The sequence below is a fragment of the Gordionus sp. m RMFG-2023 genome, chromosome 2 (assembly GCF_954871325.1).
Source record: "Gordionus sp. m RMFG-2023 chromosome 2, tfGorSpeb1-WG-v2, whole genome shotgun sequence".
Classification (NCBI taxonomy): Eukaryota; Metazoa; Nematomorpha; class Gordioida; order Chordodea; family Parachordodidae; genus Gordionus; species Gordionus sp. m RMFG-2023.
In genome coordinates, this window is record NC_088776.1 from 58542386 (window position 1) to 58564258 (window position 21873).

Here is a 21873-nt window from a genome sequence, read left to right on the forward strand (position 1 = left end):
ATCTATACCCGTGACTAATTGATCTCTTAACCGGCCGTCAACTTCTGACGACGTAAAGCAACACGCTTCATAGTTATTTTGATATATTAGCGAACTCTTTAATTGGTTCATTCTCATTCCTAATTTACCTCATGAAGTCTAATCTACTACCGAAAATGGTTTTATTCTTCTCAAAAATATGTAGCGTGACACTCCTTATCTTATCAAAATTAGTCGTTAGAATGGTTTCAGGAAATAAATATCGTTCGAGAATGTCAATGCCTTCAGTGCCAAAACTCACCATGAACAGGTCCTTATTTTCTTGATCGGTCGGTGTTCTTTTCTTTAGTCTTAACGTTACGTCCCAAAATTGGAACCACGTTGTATAGAACCATTAATTTGATATTTTTCTAATTTATCAATTATACTAGTATTTTTGGCCTGAGGCATAATTTATTAAATTAATAACTATTTTCTTATTTGTTTTAATGAGAATATAAAAATCCTCGTCATCAATTTTGCGAAAGTAGAACCATTATTTACATTTATTTATTTCTATACTTCTATAACAATGGGTATCAGTTTTCATTGACATTTTATTCAGTATAATTTAATCATATGGTACAACAACTTAATTACAAATGGCGATACGTGATACGTGATAAAAGCGTTTTCGCCCTCTGGTTGTGGATACAACAGAGCTACGCTAGGTTTTCCTCAAAAAATCCATCAAACTGGATAGTTAATTTAGGGGAGGAAAAAAAAATGAGGAGCCCTTCACACGTTTGTGGGCAAGCCGCACGTACTTGTACGCGCAACAGTCCGAGAACTGTCGCTTAAACGTCTATAGGCTAATCAACAAAAGAGATGGGCAAAAACAAAAGCCTATACCCATGAACTGCCTAAATAATTTAATTACTTTAAGGGTGGGTGGTGGCCAATTTTAAGTTTAACATCTAATGTAAGCCTTGATAGTTACTAACAAATAATTGAGAATGTGTTCATATCAATTGAGATTAGAATTTATTCATGAAAATAAGGAAAAGCTAAAATGGGTTTACCACAAATTGTTTAAAAGGTGAAAAATCCAGTGAATAGGCAAAAACTAGTCAGTAATCGGTTTATGACTATCCAGCAAACGAACACCACACAACAAACGGTTATTTTTCCTTTTTCCAGAGAAACAAAATACTCTATGGAGTGATAGATAGATTATATAGCGAAAAAGGTCTTTGATAATGATAAAGATATGAGAGAAAGGAAACTATGACGCAGAAATAGGAGCCAGCTCCGTAAGTTTTAGGAAATTGAAAAGTAATTGTTGGCCAGGATTAACAAAAGGCATTTTGGCTTGATTGTTATATGATAGTCTATCATTCACGGAAAACTCTACCAGCAAAACATATTTACAAACCTCGCCACCCCCCTGTCGACTGGTTTCTCCATAAATGATGTAACAAGCGAACAAAGACTAATGAAAAAAACACTAAGAAAAAGCAAAAGCTCCAGGGCCAGATAATATCACAGCAGAAAAACCAAAAAATAAATAGCATCTATAACAATATCGCTACCTATTTGCCCTCATTTAATAGAAATATGGGAGAGCGGAACTACTGCAGTGGGATGAAATCAAAAATCCTACCTAAGTAACTACCCAAAAACTAAGACCACAAGAAAATTAAGACTTATTGAGCTATAGCCATCACATCCTATAGCATGGAAAAAGCATAACACCCACACCAAAAATACATAAGTATATACAGGCCAAGAAAAGAAAATACTGGATCCAAAATTAATTTAGAAAAATAATCATGCAGAAAAACTAAGTACAAAACCCCTTCTGCTTTACATTTGTGAATTATAACAGAGCTATTGATAATGTTAACCATGCAGTTTTTTCAGAAAATAAGATAAATAAAAGCTGAAGTCAGTGAAGTAAGTAATTCACAGAATAGGTGAAAGACAAAAATCAAGAGGTAAAATTTAGAGATGAAGAAATTAAATAACCTGAAAAATACAGAAAATAAATTATGGGAGGTTTAGGTAATTCGATTTAATTTTTAGTAGTTTTTTTATAGATTTTTTGTTTTTATTTAGCCTTAGGAATTGCTTCAAATTTAAGTTTAGATCCATTATGTCCTTCAAGGCTCTGTAGAACCATAATGTCTTATATTTGCAATATGTTTTCCCATTAAAGGAGTATAACCAATTAATGGCATCAATAACAAGGCTATTGTTACTATGATTTCTTAAAATATGGGCAAAGAAAGTAAGACGTTTCTTTTTTAAAGATACGTGAACCTGGGTATGGTTAGACTTCTTCCAAAGATTTTCATTTGAGATAATATTTGGATAGAAGATTCCATTTATTATTCTAAGGCATTTATTTACAAACGTTTGTAATTTCCTAGTTTCGGTCTTGGTAATCTCCCATGTATCACCGCCATAAAAGAGAATCGGGATGATGGTTGAGTTGAAAATACAGAGTCTTGTGAAAACGGATATCTCTCTAGCTTTCCACAGTTTAAAAAATTTATAAAAAGCCGCCCTAGCATTTTGTAAACGAATTTTTAGTTCTTCTTTACAACTACCTTTATTGTCAATGGTTACACCTAGATATTTAAAAGAATCTACCACCTTAACCAACTTTCCCCCCACCACCAAATTATTCAGAAGAGGCGCCTGGGACGAGGGCATTATCACTGTTTTATCAAAGTTAATGTCCAAGCCAACCTTAAGACTAAAGGAGTTTAATATAGCGATCAAATTTTGGGTTTCTTCCAAACTTTTTGTTATCAAAACTATGTCGTCAGCATAAGATATCACCCTATTTTCCAAGAAAAAAGACTGACTGGAACTTAATTCTAAGAGATTCGCAGTAGCCAGCGTATCTACTATGATTTTATTCATAAGTATATTAAACAAAAGCGGGGAAAGAACACATCCTTGTTTTACCCCTTTTTTTGTCCTAAAAGATGGAGAAACCTTATTATAAATTTTTAAGGAGGCAAAAAGACTACTATAATGTGTTTTAAGGATCCTTATAATATTAGAGTCAATGCCATATTCGGTTAAAATCTTCCAAAGCTCATCATGGTTAACATTATCAAAAGCACGTTTAAAGTCGATAAAAATAAAGTAAAAAGGTAATTTATACTTCTGACATTTCTGCATTATAATCTTTAAAGCTAATATTGGTTCGTTTATATTTCTACCTGGACGGTAAGCACAAATATACTTAGACAAAAGGTTTGGTGTAGAGGAAAGAATGCGATTTTTTAAAAGAACCATAAAAACTTTTGATGCAATAGACGTGAGAGCGATGGCTCTATAATCCTTGAATTTAGATGGATTTGGAATTTTCGGGAAGTTGCAAAAGATAGTCTTATTCCAATCCGCTGGCATCATCCCAGTCAACCATATCTTGTTAAACAAAGGAAGTAAGAACCGAGAGATCGTTAAGGGAGCTGCTTTCAGATGTTCTCCCGTAATGTTATCTGTACCCGGAGATTTATTATTCCTAAGCTTCTTAATGGCAGCCACAATTTCCGCCGATGAAAAGTTTGCATCCAATTGTCCCCCATTTTGACTAGTGGATGGGATTAAGGTAGGCCTCCTAGAATCAAAGACTCCCATATAGTGGTCAAGCCATAACGCTATCTGTTCGTCAGGGTCAGTAATTAACCTATTATTATCCAGTCTTATAGTTGGAAGTGTCTTGAACACTTTGGCTTTACAAAAATAATTTAGTTTCTTGTAGGCGTCGAAAGTTCTATTTTCCCTCATATCCCTGTCTATCTCAAAAGCCTTTTTAGCAATAAAGATCCTTCTATCTCTCCTTAGGAGTCTATGAATTGAGGTCCATAAGTGACCATCGCGCTCACCTCGTAACTTGAGTTGAGCTATCATGCGAGTGGTGTCATCGGATAGCCATTCCTGTCTCGGTGGAGAAATGTTGATGTTTGGGAGATGATTGTAGGCATCAAACAAGTTGTTTTTGAAAGACGCCCAACATTCTTCGACAGATTGAGACTCCGACGAGGATAAGAAAGTTGCCTCTCTATCATTTAAGAATAGATCGAGCTGTAGTTTGACTGCAGGGCGTTGCAGGTGAGTTGCATTTCTCTTCCAGGACAGGTATCTCGGCTGGGGTTGAAGAGAAGGACGCCGAGAGTTTCCCCATAAATTTTTCACAGTGATAGTGGCTCTGATTAATTTATGATCAGAAATATTAATATTTGGCATTACTTTTACATCGATAAACCAACTATGGATGTTCGAGATGATAAAATCGATCTGAGACTTAATATTATTTCTACTGAAGGTTAGGGTGTTTAATTCACTGTGCGAAAAGAAAGTATTTTCGACCTTGAGGTTTATACTCCTGCACATCTCCAATAACTTTCTACTGTCATCACTGTTTAATTGAGAGAGAGTTGCATTCCCAATTACCCCATCTCTAATAAAGGAGTCATCTTTTCCGATCCTAGTATTTAAATCCCCAAGAATTATCAAATTTCGACTCCTAGGAAGAGAGTTTACAATGTTTTCGAGGTCATCGAGGAATGCGAGCCGTTCGTTTCTTCTAGGCGGGGCATAGACATTAACTAAGATTGTTTGCCTGAAGCAGGTATTCAGGTATAGTAAACAGCATCTCTCCGAAATGGGCACAAATTTATCCACGTATTTGCATAATCTTTTGCTGATAAAGAAAGCAACTCCCGACCAATTATTGGAAGTGGTGCCAGAACTATACATTTCAAAGTTATTAAAGGTAGCCATATTATTATCTTTTGAGTGGGTCTCCTGTATCGCGATCACATCCATTTTTTCGTCGACCATGAGCCTTAGAAAAATGGTTAATTTATTTATTAAACCATTTATATTAAGCGAGGACATGATAAAATTTCCTTTCAAACCACTCGGGCGCTCCATATCTCTGTGCACATTTGGAAAACGAGTTGACATGGACATTTATAGAAAAGATTTAAAATTTGAAGGGAAAATAAAATATAGCCAAGCGTATAAAAATAAAAGTAAAACTTTACAAAAATTTTTTTTTTTATTTAATAGAAGACTATGGAAAAGGAAAAGATTAATAAAAATATATAGGTAAAACAATAATAAGGGGGGGAAAAAATCAGGGCGGGATAACCTTATAACTTTACAATAACCAAAATTAAAGATTATATTAAGCTCTAAAATATATAAATACAAAAATATTAATAACAGATAGATAATAACACGATAATGGATGAGTGTGCACATAATACATTAGGAAGTTAAACCACACCTATTATATTAATCGTAAATATATATATATAATAATATCTAATTGATAAATATAATATACAGTATGATAAAATATTACACTAGATTCCTTCTTTACTATAATATGGACAAGATATAAATTCTTTATTGTATCAACGAACATCTTCTCTATTAAATGGTATATATTAAATCATAAAAAAATATTAATTTTTCAAAAATCTAAAAGTTTGAAAATGACAGCTCTTTACATTATGTAAATGAAATATAAAAAGGTTAAATAATATAATTTAATGTATTTATTTAGATTAAATCTAAATATATGGACAAGATATAAATTCTTTAAAGTATAAACGAACATATTCTCTATTTAGAAGTAAATATATAATCATAAAATAAAAAAGGTTTGAAAATGATTGCTATGGACATTATATAAAATGAAAAATAAAAAAGTTAAATAATATTGTATATTTTATTTATTAGAATAAATCTAAATATATGGACAAGATATAAATTCTTTAAAGTATCAACGGACATCTTCTCTATTAAATGGTAAATATTAAATCATAATAATTAATTTTTCCAAAATCTAAAAGGTTTGAAAATGATAGCTCTGGACATTAAATAAAATGAATCATTAATAAGTTAAATAATATATTTTAAATATTATTTATTTAGATTAAATCTAAATATATGGACAAATAATATATTTTAAATTTTATTTATTTAGAATAAATCTAAATATATGGACAAGATATAATCTTTAAAGTATCAACGGACATCTTCTCTATTAAATGGTAAATATTAAATCATTATAATTGATTAATTTTTCCAAAATTTAAAAGGTTTGAAAATGATCGCTCTGGAAATAAAATGAATCAATAAAGTTAAATAATATATTTTAAATTTTATTTATGATTAAATCTAAATATATAGACAAGATATAAATTCTTTAAAGTATCAAAGAACATATTCTCTATTTAAAAGTAAATATTTAATCGTAAAATCAAAAAGGTTTGAAAATGATCACTATGGACATTTTATAAAATGAAACAAAAAAGTTAAATAATATATTTTAAATCATATTTATTAAGATTAAATCTAAAAGGTTTGAAAATGATCGCTCTGGACATTATACAAAATGAAACATATAAAAGTTAAATATTATATTTTGAATTTTATTTTAGATAAATCTAAATATATGGACAAGACAACGAACATCTTCTCTAATGAGAGGTAAATATTAAATCATAATAATAGATTAATTTTAATCTAAAATGTTTTAAAATGATCGCTCTGGACATTAAATATAATGAAACATAAAAAATTTAAATAATATATTTTAAATTTTGTTTATTTAGATTAAACAATATCTGGACAATATATAAATTTAAAGTATCAACGAACATCATCTCCGAAACATGATAAATATTAATATAATTTTAAACTTAATTATTTAGATCTTAATTTAATGGATATGATATTAAATCTTTAAAGAACAAAGTAAAATTATATATATTTATAAATATATATTACATTAATTTTAGTGATATTAACACAAATTATAAAGAGACTTCAAATTATTCTTCATAGCTCATGGAAAATAGTGTTTAGAATATTCCTTTTATTATATCCCAAAATTATAATATCGCAGACTAATTTTTTGCGAGAATTTTACAAAATAATAATAGCTCGCCGACCGTTTTGCAGAAATATTACCAAAATTTACCTTTAAGACAGGACTATTTATCAAATATCAGAAATTTTTTATATCGCCTTTATATTTCTTGGAAATATTGTATTTTATTTAATTATGATAAATAAATTTTACTATGAATCAATACTTACGTCAACCTCCCTCTCTCCTTCTTGATTACTCTGAATCAGTTCTCTTAAAATTGGTTATAGACTATTCATTTTTTTAAAAATTCCTAAAATACTGATCTATATAATGTAGTCTACAAAAATCCTATTGTGATTAAAGCTATTAAGCAAATTAATATTTAATTTAAAATTCATTTTATTGTTCCGTAAAATAATATCATATATAAAAATTTAACAAAAATATTTGCTTTTTTTAAATGTAACCATTTTCAAATAAATTTTTTTTTACCTAAAATATCTTAATCTATAAAAATAAGAAATTTAATGGCTTATAATATATTTAAAACTGTGCTAACATCATTTATATTAACCATAACCACTAAATGATAGCATAGCGGATTTATATGTCAGAGCGGGATTTTAACTAATTTTATTGTTTCTCGTTAACAATTCAATCTTATTTTATATAAAATTTATTAAATAAGTAGTTATATGGGTATTCAAAATATACCATTATTTTACCATAATTTCCTTCTGCTCTTGTTAGATCCCCGAACCATTATCTATCTGAAACGATCCTCTTGGCGTTTAATCATGAGTTAAAAAGCAAGAGATATGGGTTATTTTTAAAATTATCACGAATTTTTTTTAGAAATGTAAGCCACGATTTTTCCGCCTATCATATTTTTAATATCTATAATTTTTTCATAATCTTATCTCTCTCCTTATTTCTTTCCACAACTTTATATATGATTTGAGTTTGATATCTGTTTAATTTTGTGAATTTATGATTTTAAGTAAATTTTTAAATACCATTAAAAAAGTTTGAAATTCAAAAAAACATTATTGAAATTTTAATGTATGCAGATCTTTAATAGCTATCCATAGCTCTATTATTTACCTTTTTTTCTTCTTGTAAACATGCATTTTTCGAGGTGCATATTATTCTAATTGCAATAAAATTTTAACTTAAAATTTCTCCATTTTTTCAAGTTATAAAAAATAATAATTTTTTTGTCATAAATAATAAGAAAATTACCAACCCAAAAAATTCTCAAATTCTGGGTAGTGTTATAAAATGAATAGCTAAAGAGATGTTTTAATATATATTTAATCCTGAAATACTACCTAAAAACTATGACGAATTATTATTTTTTGAATGGGTGAATACTAAACGAAAGGATATTTTATTTCATAAGATAGAATGAGCAAAAAATATTTATAATTAAATTCTCGCTTGATATAGGCTTTAATTTTAAACAATATCTCAAAATTCGAAAACGAATCATACCTTATTACAGGATCATTTGATAGATAATAAGGGTCCGCGAGAAATTGTAAAATTTTATCCAATCCAAATAACAACTAAAATCCAAATCCATCGGCGACCCAACTGTATTGTGGTTTAAAAAGGAAACATACAACTTTTAAAAAGAATAATTCATAATAATGTAACGAAGTAAATTTTAAATCGTGGACTATATTAGTTTTAGAGGAGGATATATTTTGTTTAAGGCAAAAAAAGTGATATTTTTTTTTAAAAGTGAAAAGTGACCCAAGACCAGACCAGACCTATTTTTTTAAAAAATGGTAGTTGGTTTGCTATTCACACTTCACCAATTACACATTTTTAAAAAAAAATTTTTTATAAAAAAACTGCATAAATATAAGGAACAAAAGATTTAGCTGTAATAAATAAATAAAAACTTAAGACGTTAACTCTATAACATAATTAAATTAAAAATTTAGTCAATATAATTATTAAAGAGTGACGTAAACAAATCGTCTAGACTAATAATGGGCATCTTATTTTTGAAAAAGGATCGGTCTATAGGGTTGATTTCAAATAGGAAATAATCACGTTCATTTGAATTTGGATTGTCAATCATAATTTTTAATAAAGAATTTTGGTCGAGATTTGGAAATGACGGCTCTGGCTCGTTTAACGAGGTGGAAACTAGTCTACCACGTTTAAGGATAGCCAAAACGTCGTTTTTAGATCTAAGCGACTTATTTTTGCATTCATTCACGCTTTTATGACCAAGTGCTTTAAAGTGAGATATTTGTTCCTTAACGCTAACCCTCAGCGCTAAGTCGACTTTGTGCATAATATTATTGGCCGTTATGCTTCTATCCAACGCCTTGGATTCTAGCTGGCTTTTGCTAATATCTTGGAGGATTTCTAACTTCCCTGCGAGTGTTTTCAAATTTGAGAAGGTGTTAGGTTGATTCAGGATTTTCATAACATCATCAGCTAAAGCCTTATCAGAATTGGCTTTTTCGGTGGTAGAGACGCAATGTGTGTAGGCGTTAATCCATGCTTGCAAATGGACGGTGTTATCAAGATTTGGAGATGCTCGATTATCATTAAATATTGAATTTCGTTCCGAGGTTTGCTCCAATTGGGACCACATCTTAAGGATAGTGGAGGTTTCCACAGAACTGATGGAGCTAACAGGATCACGTCTACGCAAATTTCTATCGAGCACAACTTGGAGCTGGCACGATACTTGGATAAAACAACATTCCACATTTCCTAACCCACAATCCAGCCTTAGTCCCATTTCTAAGCATTCGCGTTTCATGCTAGGATAATACATGTTGTCGTCGAGCAGGATATAAAGAGTCGTAATATTCATGGCACTGGATAAGCCAACGAATAAGGAATGTTCTACGAGGTGACAAAAATCATGTCTCAGTTTCCTTAAAAGTTTAGAATCAGCGGAGAGCTGGGTTAGATCGTCACCTATTAGGATTAGTTCTTGTCTAAATTTTGGCATAAAGCTGGTATTGTAGTATGTATCATCATTTCCATTACGACCACCCATTGAATTAGACGAAAAGAAACTTCGCAAGTTAATCGTAAAAACTTCGACGCATTTCAAAATTTCTTGCCTTAAAGACTTCCAGAGCTTTCGATTATGATTAGGCTCATTGGTGGATTCACGTTCTTCCAATACTTCATTATCCCCTTTATACAGGTTCAGGTCTTTCGAGATAATTTTATCGTATTCAACGTGAATGGCCAAATTATTTGAAGGGTCATCGGGAAGTAAATAGCGATCCTCGAGAATAGGGGAGGACTCATTTTCCAAATGTTCGTACGTGCACAATTGACTAAACTGTAAGTTTGAAGAGTTGATAAGATGGACTAAATTGCGAGCTAAGGTTGTTTTTCCGCTACAGGGAACTCCACTGAATACGATTAAACGAATACGCATTTAGTTTAATTTTAAAGAAATTAGTCTTTTTTTATATAAAATAATAAATAGTGAAAATTTAACAATTTTATTGAAAAGGGAGGGGTGAAGGATATTTTTATTTTATTTTTCAAAAATCGATTTCTTCATATTGAATCAAATTTCGAAAGGGATTTTCTTCTATAACATCGTCTTGTTGCACGTTGTTATTCGAATTTTGATCGATTGAAGAAACGTTTTCCGGGGTTTTAGGTATATTTTTAGCGCGATCGTCGTAAAAACTTGCGGGAATTTTATCTCGACCATTATTATTATCATTATCTAAATCCCTGCTATTGTGCGTGAGAGCCATGTCATTTTTAGGCAAGTTGGAATTCAAGTTGCCCGAAAAGGTTGAGGCTCCCCAAGGGTTAGAAATGCGTTTAAATTTTTGTTTGGATGGAATGGGCATGGAAGCGTCCAATTCGGATTGGCTTGGAGTTTGGCTAAGGGAAGAGGGGACGTTTCGATGGTCCGTGGATATTTTTCTGAAAGTTGGGTGTGGGGAGGCGATAAATAAAAATTTGGTAAATAATTGAATATAAGGCATATTTGCATTTTTTTTAACATACAAATAAAAAACATTCTATTTTATATTTTAATGCCATAATGATAGGACAAAATGCATAAAAGTTGCTCAAGGGTGGCTCATAGTTAATCCACGATACAAATTCTGTTATCTAGATTCATTTATCACAATTAATTTTAAAAGAGAAAAAATATCACTATAATTTTGTGGAGATAGGTAGGCAATGAATTGAAAAAAAACTTATCTAATAAAAAAAAACATATTAATTTTCTCTCTAAGTCTGTGTCCATTAAAAAAGATCGAAAAGTTTAAAAAAACTTTCGCAAATTTTTCAAGTTTATAAAATTTTCTAGAATTATGTTTCGGACATGTTTTTATATTTATATTTAAAATAGCTTATTTATTTATTTTCATAAAATTTAGTAATTCCACGATAAATCGACCAAAATAACGTGATTTTCGAAAGACCATTTTTAATATAGATAAAACTTGGCATAAAGGTTAAATAGATTGTATATTTTAGAAAATTCAAGATTTTAATGCCATAGCTCAAAATATATCTCCAGTTATAGACCTTTTCTAAATTCGATGAGAGCCATTGCCTCTTTTAACGAATATCATATTACTCAAAATATTTTTGGCCTAAAGTAACAAATTAATTATATATCATTATGTAGCCCAAAATATTATCGTTCAGAAAATGCAAAAATTATTTTAAAAGTATTTTCAGTGTCGCTGTATTTCCGGTAAAACAAAAAAATATTTTAAAAAGGGCCTAAAACTAATTAACCAATCTACTTAAATATTTAAGTAAAAATATTATTGGAAAAAAATAACAACTTATTTCTATAATATACAATCTATTTATCTTTCATATCATTTCTTAAGTTGACAAAATTTCCTCACAAAAAAGAGTGATTATATGGGATCAATATCAAATCAATAAAGTAGATTGGTTGCAATCATTGTAATAGCATTATAAAATGTAAAGGCAAAACAATATCCCCTCAATCAATATGATAGGTTCAATTCACATCTCAGTAAAAAGTGTAATAAAATTGACATTTTTTTAAAGACTGTGCATTACCAATTTCTTTATCTAAAAAAAATTACTTTTAAAGATAAGTTGCTAAAGTTATTTAAAAATAATAATATATAATATACCTTTTAAAACTGTTAATTCAAAAGATTTTATATGTTATCTTGATTGTTCTGTGAAATTAATATGCTTACAATACGATTAAATTGCAAAGGTATAATACATTTGCAAAAATAGAACAGTTGGTAAAGGAAATAATGTCTAAAAATAAAAGTCTGAAAATTATTCATCTGACATTTGGAATAACCCACAATCCATTTTATCGATGATGATTTAACATTAATTTTGGATGTTGCTCCATCAGGTGAAAATATATTTAAAGCCTTTGTTAAAATAATTAAAAATTATAATTTGGAGAATAAAAATTTTTCTATAATTTGGATAATGCAACTAATAATAAAACCTTTATTGATATATTCTTTAACATTAATAAAAATAGGGCACAGCAAATGCTTTGCCCATGTAATTTAATCTCCAAAGAAATTTTAAAATTTTTAGACCCTTCAATTTTAAAATTAAGAAACATTAAATGATTCATAATTCTCCAAAAGTTAAATTTATTTAAAAATATATGTAGCTTACTACACCCTCTTCTAATTTTTTAAAACCAAAATTAGATTGTGAAATAAAGGGAGAATAGTACCCACTAAATGGTTGAAAGAGGCTTATTGTTAAATCCTGCTATAACAAAAATAGTCAATGAAGTAATAACTAATATTATATATTTTATCAATATCTGCTGATTATGATATTGATATATCCAAGTTAACGGATAAATTTAAAAAGATTTATAACAGCTATAGAGGTATTTAACTTTAAGGCTGATATCTAATATTTTGGTTATTATTGCATCATCAGCAGTTAAATTATTATAACTCAACAATTTATCACATGCTGCTTTAAAACCATTGTTTAAAGGATTAGAAAATAATAAGGTATAACCAAATTATAAGTAGGATAATTTTCCCCACATACCATATTTGTAGTTTCATATAAAGGCAATAGCATAGCTTTAATTTTTTTAAAAAATCCTCCTATATGTTAACAAAGTATTATATTAATAATAAACTTTAATTTACCTCTGATATTTGTTTTTCTTGAAAAATTTTAATTTTAGTTATTAATTTATTATATTTTTGTTATAGCAGACTTTAACAATAAGGTTCTTTCAGCCATTTGGTAAGTGATATTCCCCATTTATTTCACAATCTAATTTTGGTTTAAAAAAATTTAGGGGAGGGTGTAGCGAACTATATATATTTTGGGAGTATTATGAATCTAATAATGTTTCTCTGTTTTAAAATAGAAGGATCTAAAATTTTTAAAATTTCTTTGGAAAATTAAATTAATTACATGGGCAAAAGCATCGAATGTGTTCTACTTTTATCAATGAATATTTTAAAGAAAATTTATCAATAAAGGTTTTATTATTAGTTGCATTATCCAAAGTTATAGTAAAAAATTTTATTCATCAAATTAAAATTTTTAATTATTTTAGCAAAGGCTTTAAATAAATTTTCACTTGAATGTACTTCATTTATTGGAACAACATCCCAAAATTATGTTTTACTTTAAATTTATCATCAATAAAGTTGGTTGTTAGTCCTAACCTATGTTGGGCTAGTTGAAATGTCAGATGAAAAATATGACTTTTATTTTTGGATAATTATTTTCTATTGTTATTTAATCGTATTTGATGGAACATTTTAATTTCACAGAACAATCAAGATAACTTATAAAATCTTTCGTAATAACAATTTTAAAGGATATTTAAAATTAATTTTTTTTTAGATAAAGAAATTGGTGATACAGGCTTTAAAAAAAATGTAAATTTTATTACGATTTTTACTGAGGTGTGAATGGAACCTTTTATAATGATTTAATACGAAGGGATATGTTTGCCTTTACATTTTATAATGCTTTTGCAATGAATCGATATGATATTGATCCTATATAATCACTCTTTTTTTATGAGGAACCTTTGTCAACTTCAACATCAAGCATAACTATTTCATAGGGAGCATTCTTCTCATAATTAGGCTAGCTAAAAATAGTTTAAGGTAGAGATGTATTATATTTTTATGTACCTTTGGTTTAAAACGAATAATTTAATATTCGTATTCACAATTATTCGATTTTTTTAGAATAGACCTAATTATAATATTTAAAAAAAATAATTTTTGCTTCTTTGAGATAATTCAAAAAATAAACATTATTTTTGGTTTAAATTTTAATTTATTAAAGATTAATTTTTAATAAGTGAGGTCAAAAATAAGTTTTAGCCTATAATAGATTTTTTTTTTAAAAAAACACATAATATCCCGTAGTGTTTAATTTGGTAATTTTCTAGTATAAACTAAAATATTCAGAATTTTTAAAATTAAAAATATTAGATTGTGGTATTCACAGCCAATAGTGTTGTTAAACGGCTAGTTTGCCGATTTTTAAAAACGGCTAACTCAATATTTCATCCAAAAAAATATTACGCAAGCCTGAAGATTTTGCTCATAGAAGGAGCAAAGGTCTAGACATATATTTTCGAAATCTCGAGGCTTAAGCATTATTTTTCTGAATGAAATATTAAGTTAGCCGTTTTTAAGAATCGGCTCAAAACGAGCCGTTTTACAACAGTACCAGCCAATGATATAAATATTAGACTAAAGATTAATTCAATAAAATGCAACTAAAAGTGTGCACTAAAAGGAGACACCTGTAAGCGTCATTTTGTGGGTTGTCATGCCGACTAGCTTTATAAAAAAAAGCCAATTTGAGTCGATTTTCAAAAACAATCATGTTTAAGATTTTACCCAAAATAATGTTATGTGTAAGCCTGGAAATTTTCCTCATAGATGAGACAAAGGTTTGAAACCCCTATTATTTGCTAAATCTCAAGACCAACATAATATTATCTTAGCCAAAATTCTTAATCAGACCATTTTTAAAAATCGATCCAAATCGGGATTTTTAAACAATACTAATGTTGACTAAATGAAATTTACTTCGTTTTTAAAAAAATGTAAATCTTTTAGAACTTAATAAAAAAAAATCACACGTTAACAAAACAATATAAGATTAAACGATAAATGCCATTATAATTTGACCTTTGTGCAAGCCACAAGATAGCGCGTACAGTTGATCACTATCCAAGTCCTAAAATAATGCTTTAAACTAAAATTACAATTATTCAACTTCCTTTATAATAAACTTATTCGTTTGAACAATAAACTTGTTATCGGGGTAAGAGATGGCGTTATTTACAGAGGCAGAATTCTTGGTGTTGACATTGGAAGCGTTATGTCTAGCGTAGGATACTATGAGATGGACGTCCTCGCCTGTTTCTTCGTTTTTGACGACGGTATTGTGAAGCTTTACCAAGGATGGGACAAAATTATTCATTAAAAGTGTCGATGTATTTCTTTTAAGATTAATTTTATATCTTAGTGAAATATAAATATTGTATCTTTAAGCTTCGTTCAGTCAGCCTTCTAAATACTCATTAAGTTGGGAGATTTAAATAGCTTGTTCCAAGATATAAACCATGTAAGTTGTGTAGTTAAATGGCTCGCTTTGAGCCCCTATTTAAAAATTTGGATAAACCACCTAACAAAGAAGAGGAGATATAGCAAAAATTATTATATCATTAGTTAGTAAAAAAAATAGATTTTAAAATGTAACTAAATAATTTCATAATTAGCTATTAAAATTGATTCAAGCTAAAAAGAAACTAGGTCTCGGTAAATAGCCAGATATTAAAAAATTTTTTTAAAATATATATTTTATACGAGCCCATTTTACAAAAAAAAATGGTAGCCCCAACCTATATTTATATATTATAATACGTATACTTTTTGAACAAATTCCTAGCTAACTTAAGCCATTTGCCCATATCTACTACAAAATATCCCAGATGAGGAACTGGCATGAATGTGATATCTTTTTTTAAAAAATTCGTTCTTTCTCTTCATTTTCCTTCCATAATTTCTTACTTATCTTTTTTAAAAGTAAAAATAAAACCTTTTTGATTATATCTTCAGCCACTTGTATACTCTCGAAGGAAAGGAAGGCCCTGTTGTGTCTGCCCTGAAAGTTGCATTTTGAGAATTTGTGTTGAGAAAATACGGAGTTTATGAGGGGTTCGGTCAAGGTTCCCGTTGGTCCAGACCTATTCAAAACCATGGTGGATATGTAGAGGGTATTGTTGGGAGGATTCAGGTAGGAAGTGCGCCTCTTGGGAATGTACGTGGAAGGGTCTTTGATTTGATTTTGTAGTTGGGTCGTGATATTCAAGGGAACATTGGCTGCAGTCTGATATCATTTTTGATGGATGAAAAATATATGAATTATTTTTATAAAAAAAATTGGGTAAGAGGCAGTTAAGTCATTATCTGGATTTGTATTTCCAATCGACTCCATCTTATGCTAAGGCTATATCAGAGCGTTCAAGAGAATAAGTTTAGAAAGTCTAAAAGCGAGGGTTGCACAAAACATCATTTCGAAAAATTTGGATACTTCGAATGTTAGAAATCCAATGACATTTAATAATACCTAAATTGACGATGGATTCATAATAATGCATTTGAAAGCGCGTCGTTGAATTCAAATCAGCTGTACCCGCCATTTTGGTAACCCATATGGTAATTATTCTCATGTTATAAACTACTATTAAATTGATAACTTGCTTCCTATCTACCAGGCAATTCTTTAATAAAGTTTGTGTCAAACAGGGGAATAAATTGGCCTCTCGTTTAAAATTTTTAATAATGATATGGGTAATCAAAATGGCGTCCCCAGATGATTGATGTACATTTTTGAATGCATCGTCAGTCTAGGAATTATTATATGGTTGCAATTTTAAAAAATTTTATCGTCTGCTTATTAGTTATATTTTAATTCCGAATAATTTTCCATATATTAATGTAATAGGTGTGTTTGTGTATATATCAGGGTTGCCAGACTTCCCAATTAAAATACCAATTTTTTCTGCTTACCCCAAAAATATGCCGTCTATTTAATTTATACTTTCTTCCAATACGCTTTCTCCCGACAATAAATGTATGGATTTCTAAAATTTCATTATAAAATTTTGAAATATAAAAAATACTTGATAATAATTAGTCTAACCAAGAAACCTAAGCTTTTTCAGAGAAGGTACAAAAATATTTAATATCCTAAAAATTTTAAAACGAAATATTATGATAAATCACATTCATATTACTTAATTCCGAAAATAAATCCTATATGAATGTGAGGTAAGTATTTTATATAATTTTTAAAATCCAATCTATATACAAATGAGGCTAGAAATTTTTTAAAGTGATTTGAAATTAATAAATAGATGGGTAGAAAGTAAACACTTGAATTTAAGTAAAGTTTTAAAAATGCAAAAAATGGAGGAAATATCATCTATACTTCCTAATTAGATATAGCAATTTAGAATCTATCCCATAAAATATTAGTAATATATATAGTTTTATAATAATAATTTTTGATTTATTCAAATAAAATTTTCTACTAATTTAATATTTCTTTTCGATTCTAAAATACAGAAATTTAAGAAAATGTACAACATCAAATAACCTTAAACGCAATACCTATTTAAACCTAAGAATTTCACTATTTATAGGAATAGAGATGAAAGTCAAAATAGTTCAATTTTAATAATATTCAATTCAAAATTTAATATCAGCCATAGAGGAGTGCATAATGTTTAGCAAAAAATATTCAACAAGACAAAAAACATATATCCAATATTAAAAAAAAATAAGGAATTTAACAAAATTTCAAATCATACTTTATAAAATTAATAATTTATGCGGCGACAATATTGTAATTTCAATATCTGAAGCTACAATTCATCTATTCACACGATAAAATCGGGCAGTTATTCATCGACAGATTTTGGCAAAATAATTGCCTACTTTCATTCCTAGTCTTAGAAATAACCAAAAATATATAGAATGTAGAAGGATAAAAAAAAGCTTCAAAAATAGTTGTGAATATCATAGGTCATGGCGAATAAGAGACACAGTTTTAGAGAATTTGAAGGAAATTATAATTTTTTTTATTTATTAAGGGAATCCACAAATAAATGGAAATACCAAATTATTTATATAAATTTTTTTAAAATAGTGAAATAGGTGATCATATTTGACATGGAATCAGCCTTTTATAATTTTATTTGTATGGCAAATCACGGCACATTTTTTTTTGTTAAAACGACTCATTTCGAGCCAATTTTAAAAACGGCTAACTCAATATTTTATTAGGAAAAATGTTATGCAAGCCTTAAGATACAAGATTTTGCTCATAGGTGGCACAAAAGTTTGAACATCTATTAACGAAATTTCGATGCTTAGACAATCTTTTTCTGGCTAAAATATTGAGTTAGCCGTTTTTAAAAATCGGCTTAAATCGAGCCGTTTAACAACACTAGCAACAACACTCTGGTGTGACCGATGAAAAAAAATATATGTGCTATTTCGGACTTCCCCTCAAGATTAGGCCATTTTATAGATGAAACCCACAAGAGCGAGATGACGGTTTCCTGCTGTTTCTAGAGTTGACTCAAACCCGGCGAATAAAATGATTTTACAAAAACCGGTTCAACTAACTAGAAATAATTGACGAGTGTTTGTGAGTTGGAACAGAAAAAAATGTTTTTCAATTTCCACTATATAATCCACGCCAAACATGGAAAATATTTTATATTAGCATGACATTGAAGATATGAATAACTTTTCCTCTTTTCTTCTTTTTTTTCAAAATTATTTTGTTGAATTAATTACTTTTTTGTTTCTTTATTTTCTTTTCTATTATATTTTTTTTTTTTAAAAAAATCATTTTACATTTTTCCTAGGAATAACGGTAGAGGGTGGAGGCGCATGAAAAGGAGAAGGTACGATGTTGGAGCCATCATTTTCCACATAATCAAAATCTTGATTGACGCAGGGCTTGTTGTAATTGGCATTTGAACGTTTTTGGAAAAGTTGAGATTTTGGCTTAAAAAATAAAATAATTTATTTTTGCAAAAAAAAGGAATATTGAGAATAGAGAACACAGATTATATTAGAAGTCTAAAAATACCTGATGCAACCCGAAAAACTACCTGCCAACCAAGGAATTGACCCGGGAAAATATTTTGGTCTTTAATAATTTTTCTTTTAAAAAATTAAGTAGAATCTTATCCTATTTTTAAATAATACTTATATTTATTTAAATTAAGAAATAATTGAAAGTTCAAATTTTTTTAAAAAAAACCAATTAATCTATTACCAACAAAAGAATCAATATAATTTTTCATTTAAAATATTAGACAGTTTAATAAGCATAAATAAATAAATAAAATCAAATTTATAAAAAATAATTTTGTAAATAAAAATTACATTATAGAATAATAAGAAAAAAGTCGATGTCATGCCCGATAAATCATTTAAAATAAATTAAAATTACTAATCTCACCTGAAAAATGCCATTGCTTTAGAACCTTTCTTAAATCAGGGAATGTTTTTTCGCTTTGAGCTAAGACACGTAGAATCCTAATGTCGTTTTTGTAAAATATCTCTCTGGTAACCCATTTAAAAATCTAAAAATTTTCAGTTTATAAACAAGTTTCCAGAAGGGGAAATAATTTGAAGGAATTTTAATTACCCCAAAAGGTTATTAAAGATAAGGAGCTTATTTGACATGTAAAATATATTTTGATTGTTTTTCTAATTACATTAAATTATCAGGAATAAAGAGGAGGGGGGATCAGGACTTAAAATTGTAGAAAAAAAAATAATACTTTCTCCAAAATTGGTCAAAGGAATCTTATATATAGACTAGAACAGAGCTTCAAATACAAATTCAACTGTTTATTTGACATTTTAAGGAGCACAGACCAAGCAGGGATCAATTTATTGCAAAAACATGGTGGTATTCTCTGGTAGAACAGGTTCAGACCCATTTCAGAAATTGGTAATGATTAGGTTTCTGTTATTATAATTTCTGCTAAATTTTAAAATTCCTGTATCTGAAATTAGGTTCAGAGACTTGGTCTAGGAAATTAAAAATAATAAAAAAAATTGATATATCTAGTTTTTTTTAAAAAAATGTTAAATTATATTATTACAGTGGATATTGGATCTGAATCATTTTGAAGCTGGGATTGAGATTGTTCGGATTCCTTTTTTAAAATAAATAAATACGGATCAAATTGAGGCTAACATTTAGCATTTAATAAAAAAATTAAAGAGATAAGCAGTAGTATAATTTGCACAGCCCAATCTAGATTTTCTTAAGAAAATTTTTTTTTTGGCCTGGCCTAGATATTATATTTTCAGCAAGATTTTTTTTTTAAAAAAAAATTTCAGGCCTGGCCAGGATGTTTATTTATTATTTAATTTTTATAGCTAGTAAATGTTATTTTAAATAATTTTTTAAAATATAAGGACTGGCCTGGTTATTTTTTTAAAAAAATTTGGGCCCAGTATGGGATTTTTTAGGTCTTAGTTGGGTTGGACTTCGGGCTGGCCCTGAAGGTCTCTGCTAAAAATATTTGATAAAACCAATCTAATATTATGTTTTTTATTTATTTTATACTTATTTATATAATAATGATAAATTACTAAAAATGAATTAATATTATTAATTTGTAATTTTAAAAAATATAAATATTAACAGATAAGAGTAAAAATTTGATAATTTTTTTGTTAATTAAATATATGACTCATTAGAAATTTTTTAATTGGGGCAAAAATAAATTACACAAGCTTATTTTATCAACAGAAAGCTATTTGAGAATTATGTAATAATATTTGGCCAAAAACTTGATTTAGCCATTATTGGGCCATTTAACAAAATACATTCAGACAATATGAAAAGATATACTTTTGGTAAAAATACACGTAATCAACCATGAAAGTTATTTCATTTTTTTTAAGACATTGATTCAAATATAAAATGTAACATGAATTAGAAGAGTATAAAACATAAAATAACTAGTGATAAATTTAAAAAAAACATTTGAGTTAGGAACAAGATTTGGGCATACAATATTTTCAATGTTAATATATTATTTAATCTTTATAGTTATTTTTGCAGATCTTTAATATGATCATCAATTATAAAGAGATATTATATATTTAATACTATAATTATTGTTCTTAATTAATGAAATTTAGAGTAAACAATAGGAAAATTTAAACCTTTATTTTACGTTCCAAATGTTTGGATCTCTTAAAGCCTTGATTTTCTTTAGAAACTTTTAGTTTTAAATCTATAACACCAGATTTTACTAATTTTTGTGCAACTTCTTTTGCCTTCTCAATTGATTCTATAAAAAAAAATTTATTATATTATTTCTATGAAATTATGCTATTAATTATAATTACGTGTTGGAGTTTCAATGTCATTAATCAATATCTTAGATTTTTCATATTCGAGTATCAATACCTTCTAATAATTAAAATTATTAAAAATGATATGAAGGTTAGCTGTAAACTTTTTTATTTAAAAGAGCATATTTTTTTAACAATGATTCTTCTTCATTAGTTAATTTAGGATCCAAATAAAGAATAGTTGACAAGTTCATAAGCTATATGTCCATTTGTGAGATTTGAAATTGTTACCAACCTCCCTACTAAAATTAGATGATTGACCTTATATTTTCTATCACTTTGACAGAGAATTTATTATATGAGAGTTAATAATGAGATAATATAGAATGTGAAATTCATTCATTCATTACCACGCCAGAAATTGCACGAAGTGCAATTTCATCACCCACCAGGAGTTGTAGCGTGCACCATGTATATTCACTAGTATATAGATCCTATACATGATGTATATCCGTTTTATTATAGTGGACGGTACCACTATGTAGTCAGCTAGCATAGTAAAGAAGAGAGGAGTAAGAAAGAGGGGATCTATTAGTTCCGTTACCGGCAAAATAGTGT

The 21873-nt window shown here is 28.3% G+C and overlaps 1 protein-coding gene and 1 long non-coding RNA gene across 2 annotated transcripts; one reads left to right on the plus strand and one right to left on the minus strand.

The window, feature by feature from the left end:
• Positions 1-6193: 6193 nt before the first annotated feature.
• LOC135923864 (uncharacterized) lies at positions 6194-6671 on the plus strand. The gene is made up of 3 exons (XR_010571286.1): positions 6194-6233; positions 6435-6483; positions 6609-6671. It is a non-coding gene; the product is annotated as an uncharacterized LOC135923864 (long non-coding RNA).
• A 3730-nt stretch (positions 6672-10401) lies between these two features.
• LOC135925361 (uncharacterized protein DDB_G0286175-like) lies at positions 10402-21542 on the minus strand. The gene is made up of 8 exons (XM_065460633.1): positions 21420-21542; positions 21310-21373; positions 21124-21251; positions 20049-20102; positions 18784-18936; positions 15953-16243; positions 15165-15304; positions 10402-10798 (listed from the first exon to the last, which is right to left on the minus strand). The coding sequence occupies exons 1-8, from the start codon at positions 21507-21509 to the stop codon at positions 10402-10404; spliced, it is 1317 nt and encodes a 438-aa protein (XP_065316705.1). The 5' UTR covers positions 21510-21542.
• Between the last annotated feature and the right edge of the window lie 331 nt (positions 21543-21873).